The 23,490-nt window shown below is 41.2% G+C and overlaps 1 protein-coding gene across 2 annotated transcripts in view; it reads left to right on the top strand.

Moving 5' to 3' along the window:
- PUM3 (pumilio RNA binding family member 3) overlaps positions 1–23,490 on the top strand; it is a 48,666-nt gene that overhangs the window by 3,006 nt on the left and 22,170 nt on the right. For both annotated transcript variants that reach the window (XM_053294259.1, XM_053294258.1), the window contains exons 3-14: positions 2,310–2,489; positions 3,994–4,129; positions 5,156–5,231; positions 6,096–6,189; positions 6,276–6,342; positions 7,917–8,091; positions 12,602–12,705; positions 12,983–13,061; positions 14,596–14,694; positions 15,476–15,529; positions 16,292–16,372; positions 20,270–20,412. In XM_053294259.1, the coding sequence (XP_053150234.1) occupies positions 2,310–2,489; positions 3,994–4,129; positions 5,156–5,231; positions 6,096–6,189; positions 6,276–6,342; positions 7,917–8,091; positions 12,602–12,705; positions 12,983–13,061; positions 14,596–14,694; positions 15,476–15,529; positions 16,292–16,372; positions 20,270–20,412 (1,288 nt within the window). The remainder of the gene's footprint in view (positions 1–2,309; positions 2,490–3,993; positions 4,130–5,155; positions 5,232–6,095; positions 6,190–6,275; positions 6,343–7,916; positions 8,092–12,601; positions 12,706–12,982; positions 13,062–14,595; positions 14,695–15,475; positions 15,530–16,291; positions 16,373–20,269; positions 20,413–23,490) is intronic.

Here is a 23,490-nt window from a genome sequence, read left to right as displayed (position 1 = left end):
TGTGCAGCAGCGATTTAGGAAGATGCTGAAAGGCATCATCTCATACTACGTGGGAGATGGCAATGGTAAATCCCTCCTGTATTTTACCAAAGAAAACCACAGGGCTCTGTGGTCGCCATGAGTCGACAGACTGACACTACGGCACAACTTTACCTTTAATACTGCAGGCAAACAGTGGGCCAGTCCAGGCATCAAATGAAACCACTGGTCTTGCGCGATATCTCCAAGTTTTGGGAGCACATCAGTGTTCCCTTTAAGAGGGATTCTCAGTTGTTGACTACAACTCCCATAATCCCCAAGCAAAGGCTATTGCAGCTGGCAGTGCTGGGAGTTGTAGTCAACAACATCTGGGAATCCCTGTTAGAGGTAACACTGGACTACATGCTCCCTCTTTCCTTGCCTATGCAAGTGTCTACTTTCAATTTCGGCGAGAATAAACCAAGATTGGTTGTGACATCTGTACCAACCAATCTTGGTTTATTCTAACCTGCTTACTTGAAATCATTCACAATCTGTAACTCACTTCGAACCAATTTAAGTTAAAATAAACCAAGATCAGTTAATTCAGATATTGTGACCAGGCCTGGTTTATTATTCTAACCTAAATTTTGGAGTAGACATCCATGCGGGCAGCAGAGGAGGGAGTGTGTACTCCTCAGACTGGAGGGCATTGTGCAGGACCAGGCTATAACTGGCAAGTTTTTTATATGGTGCAGTAAGGAAGGGACAAATTATTTTACCTTATTGAATTGAGAAAACACATTGTATTGTGTAAACCTGGTAAAAATCCGTATAGAAGAGATGGCTTTCTTTATGCCATCACAAATCTTGCAGAAAGTATGGTGAAGATCAGCAGACCCACAAGGCTAGCTACTGCACGCAAACAGCTCTCCACATCCACAACATCACCTTGTGTAGTGCTTTAAAATCTGTTCCATGTAGAGAAGAACATGGAACCTTTGTAATACCTGAGAATCTGTGTAATATCTTGGTTGTTGCTGGGTGTCTACTTGCTAGTGTCTTGTGTTATCATGTAGAATGCTCTCAAATGTAAGAACAAAAGAAAAAACTGTAGATCAGATATGTGCTACATATAGTTGTGTTGTTTTTTTCTAGTTCTTCCTTAGTCCTAGTAGAAGTAGTATATTTCTTGGCCAGTACTGACTGTAGCTCTCAGCAGATACTTTGATCCTAAATATGTTTATATTGAAATAAGTCCAGTTGATACAATTGGAACTTCATGTAACTCTGGTCAAGATTTCAGAAATCCTTTTATAAGTCCATGTTGCTCATAAACCAGTAGACGTAGGTGCTGTAGAGCCATTAAGGCAAGGGTTCCCAACCTGTGCTACTCCAGATGATGTTGAACTACAACTCTCATCATCCCCAGCCATAATAAATTGTAGTTGGGCATAATCGGAGTTGTTGTTCAACATCATATGGTGTACCGCAGGTTGGGAACCTCTGTGTTAAGGAATCTGAATGCATTCCTGAATACTCTGGCTGGAATCCTGAACATGTCTGCTGGAGACCAAGTCTGATTGAGCTTGGAGTGACTTTTGAGTAAATGTGTTTAGGGTTGCGCTGTGTGGGTCTTGGATGAGAGGATACCCTCCAGCTCACTTTCTACTTGAAGTAGGTACTAGAAGGCTGTTCCATATGAAAGTACCCATGTAGCTCTCTGGTGTATGGCATGATATAACCCCTGTGCCTTAACCCCATGAGCATGAAAGCACTGATCTACAGTCAGTAGATGGAGGTTTTCTAACATTAACAAGTATCTCTTGTATTTAAGATCACCAAATGCTCAAAAAATAAAAAATCCTGCTTCAGAGTCAAAAGAGACTATTCAGTTTCTTTAAACAAATGCCTTAAATATATGAGATGGAATACTTATAACTTATACTGCAATCTGTGTTTATTAATGGGGAACATGTTTTCCATTGTAGGAAAGCTTTTGGTTACAGCTTTTTCTCATTACCTGTATTGCTTTTTGTTGTTGTAGTTTGGTTAATTTATGGGAAATTAGCAGAGGAAACAGCGTTATTATATAGGAGCTAGTCTTTGAAAATGTTGCTCAAGTTCTAGGGAGCTTGGCCATGGGCGGTGCAGACCTCCCTTAGCTACTGTTTTTAGAAGGCTTGAGGGAACAGAGCATGGGGCTTGTGGATTTTATTGAGGCCCTTCTATTTATTTTCCTATATGTTGAGCACTGCATTGAAAACGTACAATAATCTTGGTGATAAATGATGTATTTATTCAGGGATAATACCTTTTCAATATGTTAATACTTCTTAATATTTAAATAGATGCTGATCCTGCAAAGAAATTCAATAGAAAAGATGGGAAAGCAGGGAAGACTAAACTTAAATCCAAGAAATTTGAGAAAGGAAACAAAAAACCTGGTAAAAGTGGTGTAAAACAGTTCAAGAGCAAACAACCATCAGAAAACCTTTCCAGGAAGCGAAAACTTCAAGATGATAAAGGAGGTGGTGATTTTTGTGTGTGTTTAATGTGCTGTTCAAAGAAAATATGCATGTATATAATAGGGAATATTAGTGCTTTTTGTAACTTTTAAAAATTGATTCATGAAGATGGCATATCTGCTTTGGATTAATCTCTGTCCAGGACTGATACAGCATAGTGGTTAGAAGTATGAGCTGTGAGCCTCAAGTTCAGATTTCCAGATAGTTCTGCAGCTTTGTAATGAAGCTTACAAACAGGCTCGTGGGAAGATGAACAAACAAGGGGAATGACACCTTTTGAATCTCCAAAAGTGTCAGGGGCTTACCGAAGGTGGTGGCAATGGGGCTGTTTTTACTCTGCAGCAGCCGTGATTTCAGCATCACTTGAACAGCTGATAATCTTTTCTGCAGCCAGCTCCTGCCAGTCACCATGTTCCTTTTTTCCTTTAGCCAGAATACCATGGAAATAATTGTAAATCATATCATAGTCTTATTTCCTGGTGCATTCTAGAGAAAAATGGCAATTGGCAGGAAGTGGTGAGCTCTATCAGGTTCTGTGGTCAGTTCAAGCACTGCCTGTGGAGACATGGTATTAAAAAGTCAGAAGAAGAAAACCCTTACCTCTCTGCCTGGATACAAGGCTGCAGTCTTGAATTCTCTAGGTTTTCTTGGGCACCTCCTGTCTGGATTGTAGGGATGATAAAAGGAGGCGTCACTCAGTGATAGAGCACATCCAAAAAGTTCCAGTTTCACTCTTTGGCCTCTCCAGTTAAAAAAAAGCGTTATTGGTGGAAGGACTGGGGAATACCTCTACCTGAGTCATTGGAGGAGCACTGCCAGGCAGAGTGGAGAGTAGTGGGCTAGATGGACCAGTGGCCTGGTTCTTTATGATTTGGCTTCATGAAGGCTGTACAAAGCTTCAGGCTGGTATTTGGCTCCAAAGCAGAGCAAGCCACTTTAGCTGAATCTGGCCTTATTCACTAGTGGATTGGCAGCCAGCCCTGGAAAAGACTACAGTTCCCAAAAAACCTTGCACGTTTCCCAGGACTGCAGGAATAAGAATTAAAAATATTTTCTGGCTGTCCTTTTTCAAACTGAAGCTGCATCACCACAACTGTGCCTGTATCCTAATCAAATTAATAATAATAATAATCCTGCCTGTAAGTAAAGGGATCTGAATCAAACTGTTTCACAAGTCTTAAGCCCCAGATTGAATTGGAGGCTGCTTTGAAGCACTGAGGCGGCCTCTGAATTTAATCAGGGCTGATTCGCAGAGCCCTAAGCTTCATATGTTCTAGTTAATGTTTCAAAGTAAGTTGTTAGAACCTAGGTTGTTTTTCGAGACTCTGACATTGCTGGAACTGTAAGCAGAAGCAAAGTAGTTGAGAATTATTAGAGAGACTCTCTATTGGATTAGACTCAATAAGCGGAGTGGGCTGTACCAAGAAATTGGCACTGTATGTTAATCAATTCAAGTACCATATAATTTCTGTTTGTGTTCTACAACACAGTATATTTTTATCATCAGATTTGCAGCCTAAAAAGCCCAAGTGGGATGACATCAAGAAGAAAAAGAAGGAGCTGAAGCAGACCAGACAACTGAATGACAAAACCAACTACGATGCAGTGCTTAAGGCAAAGCAGATTTGGGAAACTCTGAGACAGTAATAATGATTTTGGTTATATTTTCTTTAGTGTAAGACTGTTTGGAAGAAAAGGCTGTGCTTAGTGTAAGACTGTGCTCATTCAACATTATATGGTGTTCAGTATTGTGTGCACACATTGTTTTGCCTTACTCCTATAATATTTATTGATTATAAAATTGAAGATGTAGGTCTATGGGCTTTTTTGATTTCTTAAAAAAATTGATAAGCAAGGGTATATACTTGGCATTCTTAAGGATTGCATATTGCAAGGAAAATCTTGATCAGTGTGGTAACCTGTCAATGGAAGAGTCCATCATATCATAATGCTGTTTAATGTTTGGCTTAAGAATTGGAGATCCGGGTTCAAATCCCTGTGCAGCCTTGAAACTCACTAAATGACCGTACACAAGTTGCTATTTCTCAGCCTAACCTACCTCATGCTGTTTGCTGGCCAGACTAAGTTTCTCATGAGTACACCCATTCTGTACTGCCTGATATAGAAATCTCCATGACTAACTTGCATTAGTTTCAATGGGACCGCTCATGAGTAACTTAGTTTGGATGTTAGCCGCTGTAGTCTTGTGCATAAGAGAGTTTCATGTTCACCTCCCAGAGCTCCTTGGTAGGAGGACAGGATACCAGTGTGGCAGATAATGACTGAAGACTGCTATTGCAGCAAAGAAACTTCTGGATTTCACTGAAATCACATAAATGCCCTTCTTCTGGTATAACTCTGAAAGTGGAGGGCTCACAGGGTACAAAGCATTGCTTCTTGAATTCATTTGACTGCTAGCTTTCTTATTTGCTACTTGTGTGTGTGATGATATCAAATGATTTTTGACTACAGTGTGTTTAGGGTTTTAGAATGGATGACAAACAAGTTATGAAATGCTGTAATCATGCAGTTTTTTCAAGAAACAGATTTATACTTCTGAAGAATTTACGGTTTTGTCTCTAATACTAGATGCCAATTAATGTCTTAATGTTCAGTTACGAAAAGAATATAAACTCTTGACTTACCTTAGAATCCACTTGTTTTGATAGGAAAAAATGTGATCTGGAAAAGCGCAAGAAGCTGCTGAGTGAACTTCAGAAGCTGCTTCGAGGGAAAATAAAAAATGTAAGAAAGATGGTGATCGTGTTGCTGAAATATTCTTCTTGTGACTGATGAAATAGTGTCTGTTGGGTTGTATTGGCCCTGTTCATGGAATTATTGCTGGGCTCCACAGAGTCTCATAAATGATCAGAAGGCACCCCCGCCCCGCACTGATTGACACAAACTAAATTCACCTTCCTGCTGCAGCCCCCCATACCATAACCCACACTGTTTTGGAGGGTCCTCCTGATCCTTAGGCACACTTTTTCAGGGACTTTAAGGGGATGCTGCCAGAATGAGAAGGCAGGAAAGCCTCATTCTCTCAGCTCAACCTACTGTCTATTCCTGTGTTTCAGGCCTGCTCAATTTAGGCCCCCCAGCTGTTTTTGAACTACAACTCCCATAATCCCCAGTGACAGTGACCAATAGCCAGGGATTATGGGAACTGTAGGCCAACAGCAGCAGGAGGGCTGAAGTTAAGCAGCCCTGCTGTGCTTGGTTATATATCCTGACTTTTTGCCAGATGTAGATTGCATGGTATCTCTTGGGCCTTGGGAGAAATCCAGATGTGTTGCTTCATAGCAAATGGGGATATATTGAATGATTCTGTTAGCTGTATTGGTTGTAGGTAATATTTGAAATGCCAAGAACTTGAATGGTAGAAAGCAATTTCCTTCAGATTAGTTTTATTGCATAAGACCATGCTATTCCAAAGGTGCCTGTACTTTTTGTTTGTTCATCAGTGAGTTATGTCTTTACAGCCTCAGTTAGCTATAGTGTTCTCTGTGCAGCTTCATTATAGTTAGCTATAAGGATGAATGTATTAAAATACACATAATATAATGCTGACTAAATGACTTGAAGTAATAGTTGTATCTATCTCCACAGATGGCATTTGCTCATGATTCAACTCGAGTCATCCAGTGTTACATTCAGTTTGGTAATGAAAAGCAAAGGCAAGAAGTATTTGAAGAATTAAAAGGTATGATGATAGTCACATATGTGGGTTTTTACATTGAGTGTTTCACTTATTATAGCTTCTCAGTATGATTTTTTTTAATCCCTCAGAAAGTTTCCCTGAGCTAAGCAAATCCAAATACTCCAGAAATATTGTGAAGAAACTTCTAATCTATGGGTAGGTATTCTGCACATCTATATATTTGCTCTTATATGTCTCTAAGTTGTCCATTTTGGTGTTTCTAAAACTTCCACTTCGTCTTAGCTTGCTAGGTCTCTTACACTCATTCTTTCTCCTGCAACATTAAAAAGCTCATTGGATTATGTTCACTTGGCTTCTGCGCATGCTTCTACCTTTAAATTCTGCCTGCATAATTTCATTTCTGTTTGAAGTAACCAGGTCTGCAGCAGGCAGCCAGTGTGATGTGATAGATAGTATAAGGCATATGGGATGTGTTATAAGATACATGTATAATTAGGAGATAGTAAATACAGGTGGCCCTCATTATCCGTGGGGTTCTGTCTCAGCTTTAGGCATGAATAACAAAACTTTGAGTCATTGGGAATTCGATGGGGGTGGGGGCGGTTAGGTTCTTAACTGGGGCGGGGGGGGGAAGCAAGGGGGAAAGAGATAAGAGAAGAAAAGGACAGTACCTTATTCTTCAGCAGTGCCTCCCCCAAACCCCAAAATTGTCAAACATTCGCCATTGAGCCACAGAATGGTTCTCTGCTGAAAAACGGTAGCTGGAAATGACATCAGAAATCATTTCCGGCCACTCAAAACTGCGAATAGATAAATTCTACCCATGGATAATAAAACTGGGTCTTAGACCCAATCACGGCTATGTGAAACCATGGATATGGAGTATGTGGATAAAGAGGGCCACCTGTAGGAAATGAGATTCTGGGTTCAAATAATTACTCAGCCAAAAAAGTTGATTAGGTAGTCCAAGGTTGTGCGACTTTGACTCTCTAGTTGTTATTGGAGGCACCCATCATCCCCAGCCACAATGGCTAATCATCAGGGATGATGGGAGCTGTAGTCCAACAAAAGCTGGTTGGCCAAAGTTGTGCAGCCCTGAGCCATATCACAAGGATATTGTGAAGATAAAATGGGCTGACCCTGGATCCACAGTCCTAAACTCCTTGAAGGAAGGACAGAATATCGATGTGAAGTAGATTGGACTTCTAGTGATCCCATTGAAGTTGTGACTGCACTGTGGGAAACGGTGAGCCTTGTGTGTTCAAATGCCTGTTGACTAATAAGAAAAGATAGTTTGGCATCTTCTTGCTAGTGCCCCAGCTCAGAAAAATGCTGCCTTGCTTGATGTTGAGATTATAATTTTTTTGTGGCTCCCCAAAGCAGTGGCTTTAGCTGTTATGGATCATCTTATTGTAACTTAAAGCCAGTTACTTGGATAATGTTGTTTTCATAGACTATATTCAATCTTACACACTTTCTCCTGCACATACTGGTTCAGGCTTCCTCTAAAGCCCAGTGCAATGGAAGAAATTCAGTCCACCCCTTTAAGTTTTTTGCATGTACCAAGAGCTCTGGCGAGGTGGCAAGGTTTGTGGTAACCAAAAACAATAGCTGGCTGTGAAATTTCTAGACCCCTCTTGTTCTATGATATGCCTATAATTCAGAATAGCTGATTCAAATGCAGGAGTCTTCTACGAATTGGTGTACTAACACTTGATCATTTGGCAGTCACTATTTTGTTGAACTATCCACACTTACTCTTGGAACAGGACAAAGCCTCAAGTTGCAGAAATAATCAAAAGCTTTAAAGGTGAAGTGAGAAAGATGTTACGCCATGCTGAAGCATCTGCAGTGGTGGAGTTTGCATACAATGACAAAGCCATTTTGGAGCAAAGAAACATGTTGACAGAAGAGCTTTATGGAAATATATTCCAAATCTATAAGGTGATGTATTGAGACATACTCCTTAAATACAGGAGACTCTCATTATCCCGTTTCACTGATTGCAGTTTCATGTATCCATGGGTGGGTCTTGGTCTCATTTTTTTTATCCACGTATGAAATACAGGCCAATTTCCACACATCCACAGTTCCCGAGTAGCTGGAAATTACTTCTGATGTCATTTCCGGCCGTCATTTTGTGACTTTTATTTGTTAAAAAGATTTAAAATGAAAAATAGGAAGATTTGGGAGGCATCTCTGGAGAACAAGGCACTGTGCTTTTCTACCCTTATTTCTGCCCCTGTATGTGTGTGTTTTCCAGAGCAAGGAACCTAACCCTCCAATTGCCAGTGACTCAAAGTTTTATTATTAGTGATTTCCATATTTGCACTAATTGGCGGAATGGAACCCCGATGAATAACGAGGGCTACCTTGTTTGTAGCTTTTCACATTCCATCTAACACTTTAAAATAATGCAGCAAATTACAAGGGGATAAAAAGGAAGGGTAGACAAATATGAAAGTGTAGCAAATTAAAGCCTTTGTCACAGAGCTAGTTCACATGAGGGAAGGAAAATGCCGAGTCATCCCTGCTGAGCTGCCTGTGTGGGCTTCTCATAAATCAATTCTGTATTGCTTCCCCCCACCCCCAACACACACACACACACACACACACACACACACACACACACACACACACTCTTACTTATTGACAGAGCCTGAACTTCCCTGAGATTTGGGGTGGAATATCACAGGGAAAATTCTCTTAGGTTTGCTGTTGGACAAGTACAAAAAAAGTTCCACTTGTATGCCTACACGTGATGAGAAAACTGATAGCTGTTGAGCTCTTGAGGACACTTTTGCAAGAGAGAAATCCTCTTCCCCCCTCCCCTTTTCCCAAGTTAAAAACCCACTCTGGGAGGCTTGTAAAAAGAAAAGAACATAAAACCCAGTTCTATTCAGTTACTACAGACTGGTTCCGTCTGAGGCTTTTAGCTTTAGATACACTCAAAAATACTTAGTAGATTGCAAAAATAGGTTGCCTTAGGCTTCAGATTTAGGTTGCATTTAGGCACGCTTAGATGTTTACAGAGTCTTTTGTAGCACCCTATATGGGTTGAGCATAGGCCAGTGTTGCTTATTTTAATTATGTTGCAGGTGAACAATAATAGAACAGTATTAGGGATATACAAAGCACACACACACAAAGAAATATAAGTTTCTAACACAAAGTCTGACTAAACTTCCTGAAGCTATAAGCCTTGGCTCCTTCCCCTGAACTTGCCAAACTCCTGATGAAAATCAAGCCTTCTGCAATCCTGTCCTCCCAGGATCTACAGTCATCCTGCAGCAGCAAAACTCCATTGCCACATGTCCTCTGCTTCTTCTGCAGAGACTTCCTTTCTTCATCCCAGAATTCCCAGCAACAGCTCTCTAGGTCCCACCTACCTAGTGTACTGATTGGTTGCCCTGGAGTTCATCAGTCAGTCAAGAGAAGGGTTTACTTCCTTTTAACTCTTTAGAGGGGGGGGAGGCTGGTCACTACAGAAAGGAAAATGCAACAGCAACATAGCTTTGTGGTGTGAACCCTTAAGAGTTGGGCCCACCTGCCTGTACCCTGTGATCACCACTGCTGATGTGATTCACCCCAGCAGTGCAAGTTCTTTCTCTGTTCTTTAGTCTAGGTATTAACTGGAGCAAAGTACTCTGATATACAGGATATTTGCTGTTTGTTACAAAGTAGGACATTTGCAAGGACTCACTTTGCAGCTATGAAGACTAGGAGCGTGTGTGTATGTGTTTAAACAACTCTGCAGTTCACATCATTCTAATTGACATCTTGGTGGGTTCATTAGAATTGTTGTCCAGGGCAACCAGATGCATGGAAGTCCACATTTATAAGCACTTCAGAAACCTACTGGAATCTGAACATACGTTCTGTTGCTCCTGCCTAGAAAAAGTACTTCTCCGAATATTTATATATTGCTTTTCAACAAAAATCCCTGAAGCAGTTTACATAGAGTAATAATAAATAAAGATGAATCCCTGTACCCAAAGGGCTCACAATCTCTAAAAAGAAATAGATTATAGATGCCAACAACGCATGGAAGGATGTTGTGCTGGGGATGGATAGGGCCAGTTGCTCTCCCCCTGCTAAATAAAGAGAATCACCACTTTTAAAAGGTTCCTCTTTGTGCAGTTAGAAGTAGGCTGTATCTGCCCTGTATTTGTCCTTTAAAGGCCTTTTGTTCTTCATATTTAATTAGCATTTAATTTGTCTGGAATGAATCTTTTAAAATTCAACTCAACTGGGGGTGGGGGAGGGGATACCAGTGCCATTCCACAGAAGAAGGAAACTGTCCTTCCTTGGGTGACAAATTTTCTGCTTGTGGCAAGGCTACAACTCCAGGGATCCGAGCCTGAGGGGGCTCCTATTTGCAGGTGACTTAATTACTAGGCATACAGAAAGGTGGGCCTGTGAGGAGCATAATGACTTAATTTACTTATGCAGAAGTACACTTGCAAAATACTTTTGCAAAAAATACTTTTTTTTCAACACTTGCAAAATAAATATAATGCAAGCAAAAAAACCCTTGAGGGGCATATTGTTAAAAGCATTGAGATTGATAAGCAGGAAAATTGCTAGAGGGCCGGTTTGGAACATTGAACCATGAGGGAGTAGAAGGTATTAAAGAAGGATAGGATGTTTGCAGAGACATGAATGAATTCTATGCATATGTCTTCACTGTGGAAAATGCTGTACGGGTACCTAGGACTTATCAACAAATCAAATATTAAGAAATTGTTGAGTCCGTATAATATCCACCCAAGAGTTCTTAAAACACACAAAAGTGAAATGGCTGATCTTCTAACAAATATTTGTAATTTGGAAATTGGCCCAATATGGTACCAGTTTCTAAAGTAGGATGGTATTCAGTTTGGGCTGGGGCAGGAGAGCGTAATCCAGGAAACTGCAGGCTGGCTAGCTTACCATCTGATTCGGATAACTTGCTGAAACGCATTGTTAATGATGAGATTGTCATGCACAAAGAAGAACAAAAGGATAATCAACATAGCTTCTATAAATGGAATAGACATTCTATAGGTGCACTCGGGCTGCTTTGGGGAGCGTTGCTGCAGCAGGAAGCTGCCTCGAGCGGTGGTCATGCAGGTAAAGACCGGCTTGCTTGCTCTTAAAGGTACTGCTTGCTGTGCTGCCCTTGAACCACTGAATCATGACAAACCGGTTCGTGGAACCACGAACCGGGCCAAATTCAGACCAGTGCACAAACCTTGGTTTGTACATATGCCTAAAATGGAAGCTCTGCCTCACTAACTTTCTGCAGTTCTATAACAGTATCAACAAGCACATAGATTATCCAGTTGTAAAATTATCATTTTTTGGTAAAGTTCCTCACCAAAGGGTCTTGAGGAAATCTTAGTAGGCATGAAATAAGAGAATGGATCCTTCTATGGATCACTTGCTGGTTAAAGAATGGAAAGCAGAGATTAGGACTCAATGGCTCTCACAGTAGAGGAAAGTAAGAAGTGGGACGATGCAAGGATCTGTATGGGAATCTGTTCTTTCAATTACATAAATGATCTGGAGTTAAGAGTTGAACAGTGATAGAGCAAGTCTGTGATAGGTACCAAATTATTCAGAATGATAATTTGGACTGTGGACTGTGAAAAGCTTTGAAAAGATCCCTCCAAACTGTGGAAATGGGCAACAAAATGGCAACTGAGGTTCAAGTTTAAAAAATAAGGTTTTCTATATACATTGACGGAGAATGAACTGGCAGCGTCTAACCAAGAAAGAAATCTTGGTCATTGTGCACAGCTCACTGTGAACATTAAGTCAGTGTGCAGGGGAAATTTTTAAAAGGACAAATTTCATAGAAGAGGTTACTGGGAAAAGGCCTGCCAGTTTGTCAGTATTTATTTTTAAGTAGGTTGGCATTCAATAGGGAGTCACTTTATTAGAAATTCTAGTGTTCAGAAATCTAGATAGAAATCCATGTATTTCAATGCTTATTTAAAAGTTAAGGCTTAATTAAGTTCTTTGAAAAGGTTTGAAACTATGAATATTAATGTGCTATGACTTCAATACTGCTTCATTATGTGTTGTATCATATATCATACTTTGTAGTTTTCTCTAATAAGAGAGCAATTAAAAGGAGTTCATCTTCACACTGTAATTAGAAACCATATCTTCCTTTCAAACAATAGCTGTCAAAATGAATATATGCAGTGTTGCCCTCCTTCACGTGTATGTATCAGAGCTCCTGAACATATATTGAGCTTCTGAACTGGGCCTGAACCGCCCTGAGCCATTTTTGGAAGGGCAGTATATCTATCAATCAAATAAATAATGAGATCACAGTGCCAGCTTTTTTTAGTATCTGACAACTTACAAGTTTGCCTTGTTTTGAAATGTAAAGTGTCATCTTGCCTTGTCCTGTGGCTTGTATAACTTTAGTGTAAAATTCACTGTAGTGACTTCTTCGTTTCAGTCATCAGATCACCCAACTCTGGACAAAGTATTAGAGGCTCAGCCTGGAAAGCGGGACACCATTATTGATGAAATGAAACAGATCCTTACTCCAATGGCTCAGAAGTAAGAACAGCAGCATGTGCCATGATTATCTGAGCAAATTGTGTGGGTTACTTGGCTTAAAATGTGTTCTCCCTAATTGTCACCTTTCAGTGGCCCCAGACTCTGGGTTGCTCTCTGATTTGTCCACTAGGAGTCTTAACTGATATTTCATTTTGCTTATTACTGTAATGGTAATGTCACTTTGGGCCAAAAGGCTCCTAGAGCAGCTCACAAAACCACACATTACTATGTAACTACAAGCTTGTGCATCTTCTCTTTTTCCTTTCTCTTCCTACAGAGAAGCTGTAATAAAACACACATTGGTACATAAAGTTTTTTTGGACTTTTTCACTCATGCCACCTCTAAGCAGAGATCTGTAAGTATGAACTTTCAGTTATGGCTCTTGATGACATGTTTTCACTTTAATGAATAAAACTGCAAAGCATGTCCTACCCAGCTAAGGAGAGCATGCGGTAGTGGATTCCCATGCAGCATCTACACACTTGAATGGTTCCTGATCCTTCATTCCCTGGGTCAGGAATTGCCACCAGATATCTGTGCATAGATGGGTGCAGTCTATCTGCATTACATTGCTTTCAGAGGAATGCCCATTCAAATACACATTCCAGTTCACTTTCTAGCACAACTTGTTGTTATAAATAATATTTCCTTCCTTTAAAGTTGCTCAGGGCAGCATACATGATTCTTTTCATGCCCATTTTAGTTTTGCAGCAACCTTATGAGGTTAGGTGGAGAGTCCAAAAGCAGTTTGCACAGCCTAAGGGTTTTTTGCGGGAAGGGGTTGTTTTTAGTTACTAACAACTTATTAAACATTTTCATAATTGTGCATTAAAAATAATACCATGTCCAGGGTTACCCAGCTAGCTTCATGGCTGAACAAGAACTTGAATTTGGGTCTCTCCATTCCTAATCTCCAACACTCTGACCCATAATAACTTTTGAATGTATTGCTTTTGCTTTAAAGTTGGGTCAAGGTGGTCACCTATTTTGCCTGTTGTACTCTGATATCTGAAGATAGAAATTCTTTCTTGCTGCATAGTGCTAAATATATAATCATTGTGCAAGGATCAGAACATCCTGAACTTTTTGATATTCATAGCCACAGACCAGCAAACCCTTTGGTTGTTTAAAGTGTGATGGCATATCCTAACCACTAGAAGTGGTTTTTTCCAGTCCAAGCTGTTGAAAGAGGTTTACAGAGTTGATCAAAACCATGCGATTTGTATACCTGTAGGGCAGGGGTTCCCAAGCTGTGGTATGCCAAATGCTGCTGAACTATAACTCCCATCATCCCCAGCCACAATATATTGTAGCTGGGGATGATGGGAAGTATAGTTCTTGTGGTAGCAAGCATGACTTATCCCCATAGCTAAGCAGGTTCTGCCATGGTTGCATCTGATGGGAGACTTGATGTGTGAGCACTGCAAGATATTCCCCTGAGGGGATGAAGCCGCTCTGGGAAGAGCAGAAGGTTTCAAGTTCCCTCCCTTCTCCAAGATAGGGCTGAGAGAGATTCCTGCCTGCAACCTTGGAGAAGCCGCTGCCAGTCTGTGAAGACAATACTGAGCTAGATAGACCAATGGTCTGACTCAGTATATGGCAGTTCCTATGTACCACAGGTTTGGAACCTGTGTTCCAAATGTACATGTTCCTATGTACCACAGGTTTGGAACCCTTGCTGTAGGGAATAAGTGTGTGTTCTCTTAAACCATGCCTGCTCAACTTTGGCCCTCCTGCAGATGTTGGCCTACAACTCCCATAATCCCTGGCTATTGGCCACTATGACTGGAGATTATGGGAGTTGTAATCCAAAAGCTGCTGGGGGGCCTAAGTTGAGCAGGCCTGTAAAACCAAACAAATTCTTTAAAATGATGACTCTTTGTGTCTAGGAGATGATTGAAGCAATCCGAGAAGCCGTGATCTACTTGGCACACACCCATGATGGAGCCAGAGTAGCCATGCATTGCCTGTGGCATGGGACCCCCAAGGTATCACATGTAAAGGCATTTTTCTGCAACAAAGCACTTTGCCATTGATTGATGAGCAGTTATAGCCTCATATGAATTTGTATGGATAAGAGAGAGGGTTTGTCACATACCTAGATAAAAAGACGGTATGGCAATTTGTTTCATCATTGTTCTTTGCAGGCATGCTGCAAATTCAGATTTTAGAGGGGAAAGTTAGAACAGGGAGTGATTTGCCTTCATTAGGTAACTTCTGAGGGTTGGAATTTATTGGAACTAGAGTGCTATCAGGATCTCTCTGCAGGAGTTCTTGGGAGCAAAAAGCATTATTCTGTACACCAGCTCGCTGTTTTGTGTGAGGCCTATGAGTTAATTACAGCCCTCTTGGACCCTTGGAAGAGTTTGGGTTGTGCATACCTGCCTTATACAAGAGTTCTTGCATAGTGTCTGAAGAAGATCCTGTTTCTTTAGATTATTATAGATTGCATTTATATATCACTTTTCCTAAACTTCCAAAGTAGTGTACCAAAAAATACAAGTACAATAACACATATATAGTAGTTATAGTATGCTCTGCATGGTGGCTTTCCGTCTCCCATAAGGAAATAGGAGCTCCAAGGAATCGCTTGAATCTCTCAAGGGATCTTGGTTGCTAGAGTTTTATTTTTACTTCATTGTTGTGATACATTCTAAAGCCAGATACCAAACTTTGCCCAATGTTGCAGTATGTTCTTTGAAATTCAGCTGACAAAGCTATTGGCATGGTATTAGAGGCTCATCAATATTCTTTCATTTCCCTTGTTAGGACAGAAAGGTCATTGTGAAAACCATGAAAACATACGTTGAAAAAGTAGCTACTGTAAGTATTTGTAGAATATTGTGTTGTCATTTAAAGTATTGCCACAGCTGTGGCATTTGCTCCAGTTTGCGCAGCACAAGTTGAGGAGGTGAAGGCATTTAAAAGGTCAGCAATAAAAGAAGAAATTGGGAGAAGAGGGTGTGTGTGTATACACATGCACACTTCATTTTTGTTCAGCTCAGTTATGCATTAACTTCAGTCAAAGGCTCACTTTTATGTGGTTAGGTGTGACTAAAATGGATTTGTATTCTGCTAATTCATAGCTCAGATGTAGAATAGTTAAGACTTTACTCTGTAAAGCAGGAATTAGAAGTGGATCTCATTTGTATGGAACCAACTTCTAGATAACATTACAGTGGCTTTTTAGCTTAATGCAGTATTCTCCCCAACAGTCAGATACTTCTGGTTAAACATGCTTAGAATTGAACTAAGTCCCACTGAACTTGATGGAGCTTAACTTTCAAGTAAATTCACATAGGAAGATAAATTTAGAGGATTGTCTCAGTTATATTTTTACTTCTTAGTTTACAAAAACTGATTGTCATACAGTTTTTGTATGCATATAGAGACTTGATCTTTCTCTTGCTTTGAACAAGAAGATAATTTTAAATATCCAGCAAGGGAATAAAATTGCTAATTAAATCTTGATGTCATGGTTCAGCTGAGCAGTCACTATTGATGAACTAGTGTGCATGTTGGATCAGCCTGCTTGGATAATCGGGCTTTCTGATTCTTAACAGTGATTTCTGGTTCATGTTGCAGGGCGAATACTCACATCTGGTTTTGCTGGCAGCATTTGACTGTATTGATGATACCAAGCTTGTGAAACAGCTAATTATATCTGTAAGTAGTCTAGCTTCCTAAAACTCTCCTTTCGGTTTCCCAGTTCGGTTCATGGGAAGCCACGCATTATATCAGGAACTTTGCCATTTTTTTCATGCTGGATTTTCAAAGTCTTTAGTTTGTGTGTTGAAATGAAAAGCAGTTTGCTTCCTAATTGCATCCAGTCCATATCCAAGTGGATGTCTTCTGGAATGAGGCAAGGGGATGGGGAAATGGCCACAAATCAGTAGACAGGAGCTTCTGTGAGTTCTGCTCTGCTCATGAAAGGCAGACCCACCTGATTAAATTTGAAGTTGTAGCACCTTGCGTGAGGAAATGCTAAACCATAATTATGCTAAAGCATACCCTCACCATTGTGTAAGTAGGGGACACAGTGGCTTTCAGTTCTCTTAACCACCTCCCACCGCCCCTCGGCCTATAGCACACACAAGGTTGTTCACGTGTGAAGCTAGGATTAAATTTTGGCTCCTTCCAACATCTCCTAGCCTCAGGAGCATGCTTTACTCTTCACATGCTAGACTTGGAAGAATTCTCCACCTGATTCCAGTAAGAGCATGCCAAGGTCATTTGTTGCGTCTGAACAGAGGGATCCCGACTTATTCTAGCAAGAGTTCCAAAATTCAGCAAGATCTGAACCTGGAATACAGTCCCAGGTTTGAATCCTGTGTCTTTGAAACTCTGGCTAGAATAAGTCAAGAATGTTCTCTTTGAGTGCGACAGGTAATCCCAACTCACTCTTAATGAGAATTCTTCCAAGCCTCACATGCAAAGGGGAAGGAGGAGTGTGCCTTTAGAGTCCAAAAGCAAACAATCTTGAGTGACTTTATGTTTTCAGCAGAATTTATATTTCATACTCGCAAAAGAGTTTGTAGTGGCTGTTATAGTAGCCTGAAGCTACCAGATAGATAGATAGATAGATAGATAGATAGATAGATAGATAGAGTATGTCTTAAATACTTGAAACACTATGCTCTCCCAAAAATAGTCTTTAGCAGTTGTTACATTACTTACTCCCTGAAAGCCTTTAGCAACTATCATACCAAACAGTTTCAGTGGGGGTGGAGTACCATTTGGCAATTATTGCATAATCCCCAAAATGCTGTAAACAATTATTTTATTGCACATTCTCAAAAGACTTTTAGCAGTATTATGATTTCAGAAGGAGTTTTGGCAGCAATTACTTTAATCTATATTTCAGTATTTTTAACCATGGATATTCCCTAAATACTTTTAGCACCACTCATAATAGGCTAGTGATGTTTTGAGAGAGTATAACAAGTTGACACTTTTGAGTAGAAGTTGGAAAATAATTATTTTCTAAAAGAATGAGTGGGTGCTGAATCCTTTCTACTGTTTGCCAAGCTGTATCTAAATGCTTAACTTTTAAAAACAAGCATGGCTGCTGGAAAATCCAGATAACCACAATATTTGCATGTAACTTGAGTAGTTTATGCTGTTTCCCCTGTTATTTTGGTGTAGTGATTCCAGTTGTCATGTGCATTTAATTATTAGACAGGTTCTCATTTGCATAATGCACCCAAAGACAATTGCTGTCCAACGGGTAGGTCAGCACCATTCATAGGAAATAATGTCAGGTCATTTCTTGACAGCTCTTTTGTTACCGGTGTTGCAGCTAGGTTATTCCAGAGACCAAACCAAATGTCTTATGAGGGGCGATATAGAGGTTGTGGGAGGGAGTGGAGGCAACTATGGTTTTTGCAGACCACCACCAATCGTCTAGGGCAACATCCCTGCCAAGTGTACATACTGTGCAGAAAGAAGGGAGGGGGTACGGATTGGTGAAAGAAAGGTGGGAGGGAAAATGAAAGAAGGAAGGAAGGAGAAAAAGAAAATACAGAAGGGAGGGAGGAAGAGTGGAAAGAAAGAGAAAGGGGGGAAGGGGGAGAGAGAGAGAATCTGTACATCTGATATTTGTATTGGAAGTACGTGAGGTTTTCTTTCTTTCACACTCACCATCCTTTGACTCACTGCACAAGTAGCAGCTTAGGATGGCCGGCCGCTGCCAGCGCACATGCCTCCGAGTCCCCGCCAGCCACAGCTCACACTCAGCCGAGGACGCAGAGGAGTCTCCTGCTCCTCCCCATTCTGCTCAGCCGGGGACTGGGAGGAGGCCAAGTGTACAATACGTGTGTGGTGTTACGCGTTACGTTTCATAAACATAAAATCATTTGGTGATATCTATAAAAAGATATCACCAAATCTTTGATAACTTTTCTGTTGATAAGCAGAGTGTGAATATTTATAATCCTGACAGAACATGATTGGTCATCCTTTTTACTGAGAGCCATACAAGTTGCACTCGCTGCATGAGAGCTCTTTTGCCCATTGAGGACTCCCAGCACCCGGCAGAAAGAGCTGGAGGGGTATGTGAAGTGGGCTGCAGCTGCAGAGGAAGAGCAAGTGTTGCCCCTGGCTGCCTACATGACTGCCATCTCCTGTTGGTGGGAATCCACTGGTAGAGCTCTCCTGTGGTGCAATGTGTAGCCAGTCTCCAGTATAGATCATTCTGCTTGCATGATCATGGTAGCTTCCCCAACACCCCAGTCCCTCTGTTATAAAAACATAAGAACAGCCCTGCTGGATCAGGCCCAAGGCCCATCTAGTCCAGCATCCTGTTTCACACAGTGGCTCACCAGATGCCACTGGAAGCCTACAGGCAGGAGTTGAGGGTATGCCCTCTCTCCTGCTGTTACTCCCCTGTAACTGGTATTTAGAGGCATCCTGCCTCTAAGGCTAGAAGTGGCCTATAGTCCTCCGACTAGTAGCTGATGATAGACCTCTCCAAAGCCATTCAGGTTGTTGGCTGTCACCACATCTTGTGGCAGAGAATTCCACAAGTTGATTATGCATTGTGTGAAAAAGTACTTCCGTTTGTTGGTCCTAGATTTCCTGGTAATCAATTTCCTGGTATGACTCCTGGTTCTAGTGTTATGTGAGAGGGAGAAGAATTTCTCTCTATCCACTTTCTCCACACCATGCATGATTTTATAGACCTCTATCACATCTCCCCACAGTCATCTTTTTTCTAAACTAAAAAGCCCCAGGTGTTGCAGCCTTGCCTCATAAGGAAGGTGCTCTAGGCCCCTGATCATCTTGGTTGCCCAGTTCTGCACCTTGGAAGTGGCTGCGTCTCGTGACAAAACATTTTCCACAGTGTAGCATGTTACATGAACAGAATGTAGGCAGTACATGATATATTACAATTTTATTGCATTCACAAGATCAGGTTACTTTGCCAAGTATCCATGGAAAAGTCATTCATTTGTCAGAAAGATGGTTTGAAAAACCTTGTGCATCAAACCAGAAGTCAGTCGATAGCATGGCCTTGATTTCAGAACTTGACATCCTCCTTGTGGTATTACAAATATTAATAGGTCCCCTTGTGCCACGATCTTGCAGCCTTTGTTATTTAACTCAACATCCCAGTAAGCCTTGCGTTTTCAAATCTGAGAACCCCTGCAGTAACCTATACTAATAATTCCTGTTTCACAGATGAGGAAATGAAGGCTTGGTAAGTTGGTGAAATGAGAATCATTGCAGAAAAACACTCCTAGAGAAGGTTACACGCTAGATGTCTGACTAGGTCTTAATTATGCTTGCAAGATCATTCTTTTACTTGAGAACAAGATAAGTGATGAGCAAACCTGGAACTCTCAAAATCATTATTTTTCTTTAAGTTTTATTAATTGTACCTTTTGCAAAACTAATTTATTCAGGCATATTTTCTTCTATGTAAATGTTGTCACAAATGCAGTTCAAACTATGAACCTAAATTTGACTCCTCTCCAAGGGATTGGAACTGGAATTGTTGAACAGTTTCCCCCACTAGCTGAAATATTTTTCTCTTCACCCCTCCTGCCTTTGTATGTTTTTCAGGAAATGAATGATTCCTTAATCAACATTGTAGACAACAAATATGGAAGGAAAGTTATATTATATTTATTAAGTCCAAGGGATCCTGCGTATTTCTCACCAGCAATAATCAAAATCCTGCAACAGGGAGATGGGAACGCTTACAGGTAATGCAGAAATTCAGTTTTTCTTTAACTGGCAATTTTCTAACCACCTGCCAGTCTAAAAACAAACCATTTAATCCCAACCTCTTTATTTCAAGCCTGGTTTTATGCTGGCAGTGAATAATATCTCCCCTCTTAATTCCAGGATCGAAATCGGGCAATAATTTTATTAGAGCTGTGCTGTTGTGCAAGCTGACATTTGAAGGGTTTTGCTTTTAATTTTATGTAAATTGCTTGAAGATGTGGAGAGGTGGGATAATAAGCAATGAAAATAATGCAATTAGATTTGGCAATTTTTTTGTTCTGGAGAAATCCTTTGTGGGCTTGAATCATTTTAGGAAGAAGCTTGCTGGATTTTCCACAATGTAAAGGTGGAAGACTCCTGACAAGAAGCTGAAAAAACAGGGTTTTTTGTATTGCCAGTGGAAGCACTTGTGCATTTTTAAAGTCTTGTATGCAGTTTACTGGGGCTGCTATAGGTTTGGGCTGTGCTTAAGTCTGTTCACCAATAGCAGTTGCTGTTGTCATATTCCAGTTGTTTCAAGGTAGTTCATTGAATGGCTGTCTCTGTCTTGACCTCATACACAAATGAGTTTTTCCACTAAGTTTTACCTGGAAAGGCTACAAACCAGTCTGACAGACATGAGGTATGTTGTTGTAATATGACAGATATTTATTATTGTGTCGTTCTGTTAGCCCAGTGACACTGTTTGTCCAATATAAAATAAATGGTGATTTTGCATTTTTCTGTCCATCTTTAATGTTATCTGCCAGTTTAAGGCACAGATTTTAAGGACAGGATAGCAGCAGAACAGTCTGTTTTTCTTTCTGTGGATAAAAGTGTGGGCTGGAAAGAGAAACCACAAGCAAAGCATTGTGAACAAATCACAGTCTTTGTTCACTCTTGCATCAGCCCCTGTTAACTTGGCAAAGCAGTACCTTTCAAAGTGGTGAATTATCTTTATGTGTTGCAAGAGGAGAACAACCGGCCCTATTCAACCCCACCACAGCATCCCTTCAGTGACTGCTCCTGGTGTCTACCTTTAAAGACAGGAAACCATCGTAATTTTAAAAATGTAAACCACTTCACAAAGTTTTTGTTGACAAGCAATACAGTGTATAAATATTCCTCATACTTTACTCATACAGGGACAGCAGATAGTTGCATCCGTGAGGAGTTGCTTTTTGTGGTGACTGGTTCCTCCATGTGAGGGCTGTACACACACCAGTCCTTTTCTCCCACATTTGAGATTATGCTAAACGCAGCAGTATGCAATGGATTGGATGAGGGTGAACAAGCTGAGACTCAATCCAGACAAGACAGAAGTACTGCTGGTTGGTGGTTCCTCTGCCCAGGTGAATGATGTCCAGCCTGTTCTAGATGGGGTTGCACTCTCCCTGAAGGACCAGGTTTGCAGTTTGGGGGTGCTCACTGATCTAGCACTGTAACTAGACGCTCAAGTGGCCTCTGTGGCTCAGAGTGCATTTTATCAGCTCCAGCTGATAACTGTGACCTTACCTGGGCAGAGGTACCTTGGCCACAGTTACTCATGTACTGGTAACCTCTTATTTAGATTACTGCAATGCATAATCATGGGGTTGCCTTTGAAAATGATCCAGAAACTACAGCTGGTGCAAAATAGGGCTGCAAGATTATTAACCAGGACTGGACATTTTGAGCATATTACTCCAGTGCCTCGTCATTTGTACTTGCTCCGACTCCTTCTCCGGGCCCAGTTCAAAGTGCTGGTTCTAACATTTAAAGCCCGAAATGGCTTGGGACCAGGTTAGCTGAGAAGAGTGCCTTGCCCCATATGTCCCAACCCAGACCTTAAGATCTTCTTCGGAGGCCATCCTCTGGATGCCCCTGCCAAACGAGGTGAGGGGGGTGGCTACTAGGGAGAGGGCCTTTTCAGTAGTTGCACCCTACTTATATAATAGCCTCCCCAGGGAGGTTCACCTGGCTTCATCACTTTGTTCTTTTAGACACCAGGTAAATACCTTTTTGTTCACTCATGCCTTTTAAATTTTGATTTTCAAATTTGATTTTTAACTGATTTTAAAAGATTTTTAAAATTGCTTCTTGTATTGTGTTTTGTATTTCCCCCTTTTGGTCTGTTATGATTTAATGTGTTACGTGTTTTTATTGGCTGTTTTAATGTGCTGTGAGCTGCCCAGCGAACAATTTATGTGGCAGTTAACAAATTTATGATTATTAATTATAATATATGTAGCTTTAATGCAGAGAAGCATCATTCTCGGCTGGTGTAGGTCACCCAAGTTTGGGATTACATCTCCCCACATGCTCCAAAATGCAGGAAGTAGTCATACAGGTGGGCGGATCTCCTCAGTTCTACTTCTTGTCTTTGCTCCAGAAGGCTTGTATTACAGCTCGCTGGCTCTGGCCTTGTTTACTAGGCCCCTTCTTCTCTTCTGCTTATATTCCTATTATTTTTGACTATTTCCAACCTTTTCTTCACCTGGTATTCTACTACTCTTAGTTTTCTCTAGTTACTAAAGAAAAAAGATTTTTTTTAAAAAAAATAGTTATTTCATATCTGTTCTTCCTACTGTCTGTTCTATTATTCGTTACCTCTCCTCACCTCTTGCTGACCCTTTGGCTGATGTCCGCTAGGAAGACCTTCAGACTCCTGGCCGTTAGGGAGAGATCCACCCGTCAGCGCCTGTTCCCACCAAAAACTTGGGAGGGCGTGAATCCTGTAAGGAAAATGGCAGATATATCAGAGGACCTCGCTGGCGCCAGTAGGCCACAGCGGTCCTCACTGTCACCAGATTCCGGTGAGGAGACTGGGTGCAATTCATGCCACCAGCCATCCACCGTAGCAGGACACAAGTGGCGGCACAAGAAGCGGAGGTGTCCCGACAAGGAGGCTCCGTTGGTGGGAGAGCTTTCGCCCGGCAGCAAAGGCAAGGTAAGCCCGTGAGATTTGGCCTCCCTCCCCACTCCTTTCTCCAGCAGTTGGGCGTGCAGGAGGAGGACTGCCTCAGGAAGTACTGGGCCTGCGCCAAAAGGAACGTCAGCAGGAGTGGCCGCCCCAGAGCCCGTTGGAATCAGACTGG

Source organism: Hemicordylus capensis, chromosome 2 (assembly GCF_027244095.1).
Source record: "Hemicordylus capensis ecotype Gifberg chromosome 2, rHemCap1.1.pri, whole genome shotgun sequence".
Lineage (NCBI taxonomy): Eukaryota > Metazoa > Chordata > Lepidosauria > Squamata > Cordylidae > Hemicordylus > Hemicordylus capensis.
Note: the sequence above shows the minus strand (reverse complement) of the source record. Positions and strands in the feature narration are given on the sequence as shown.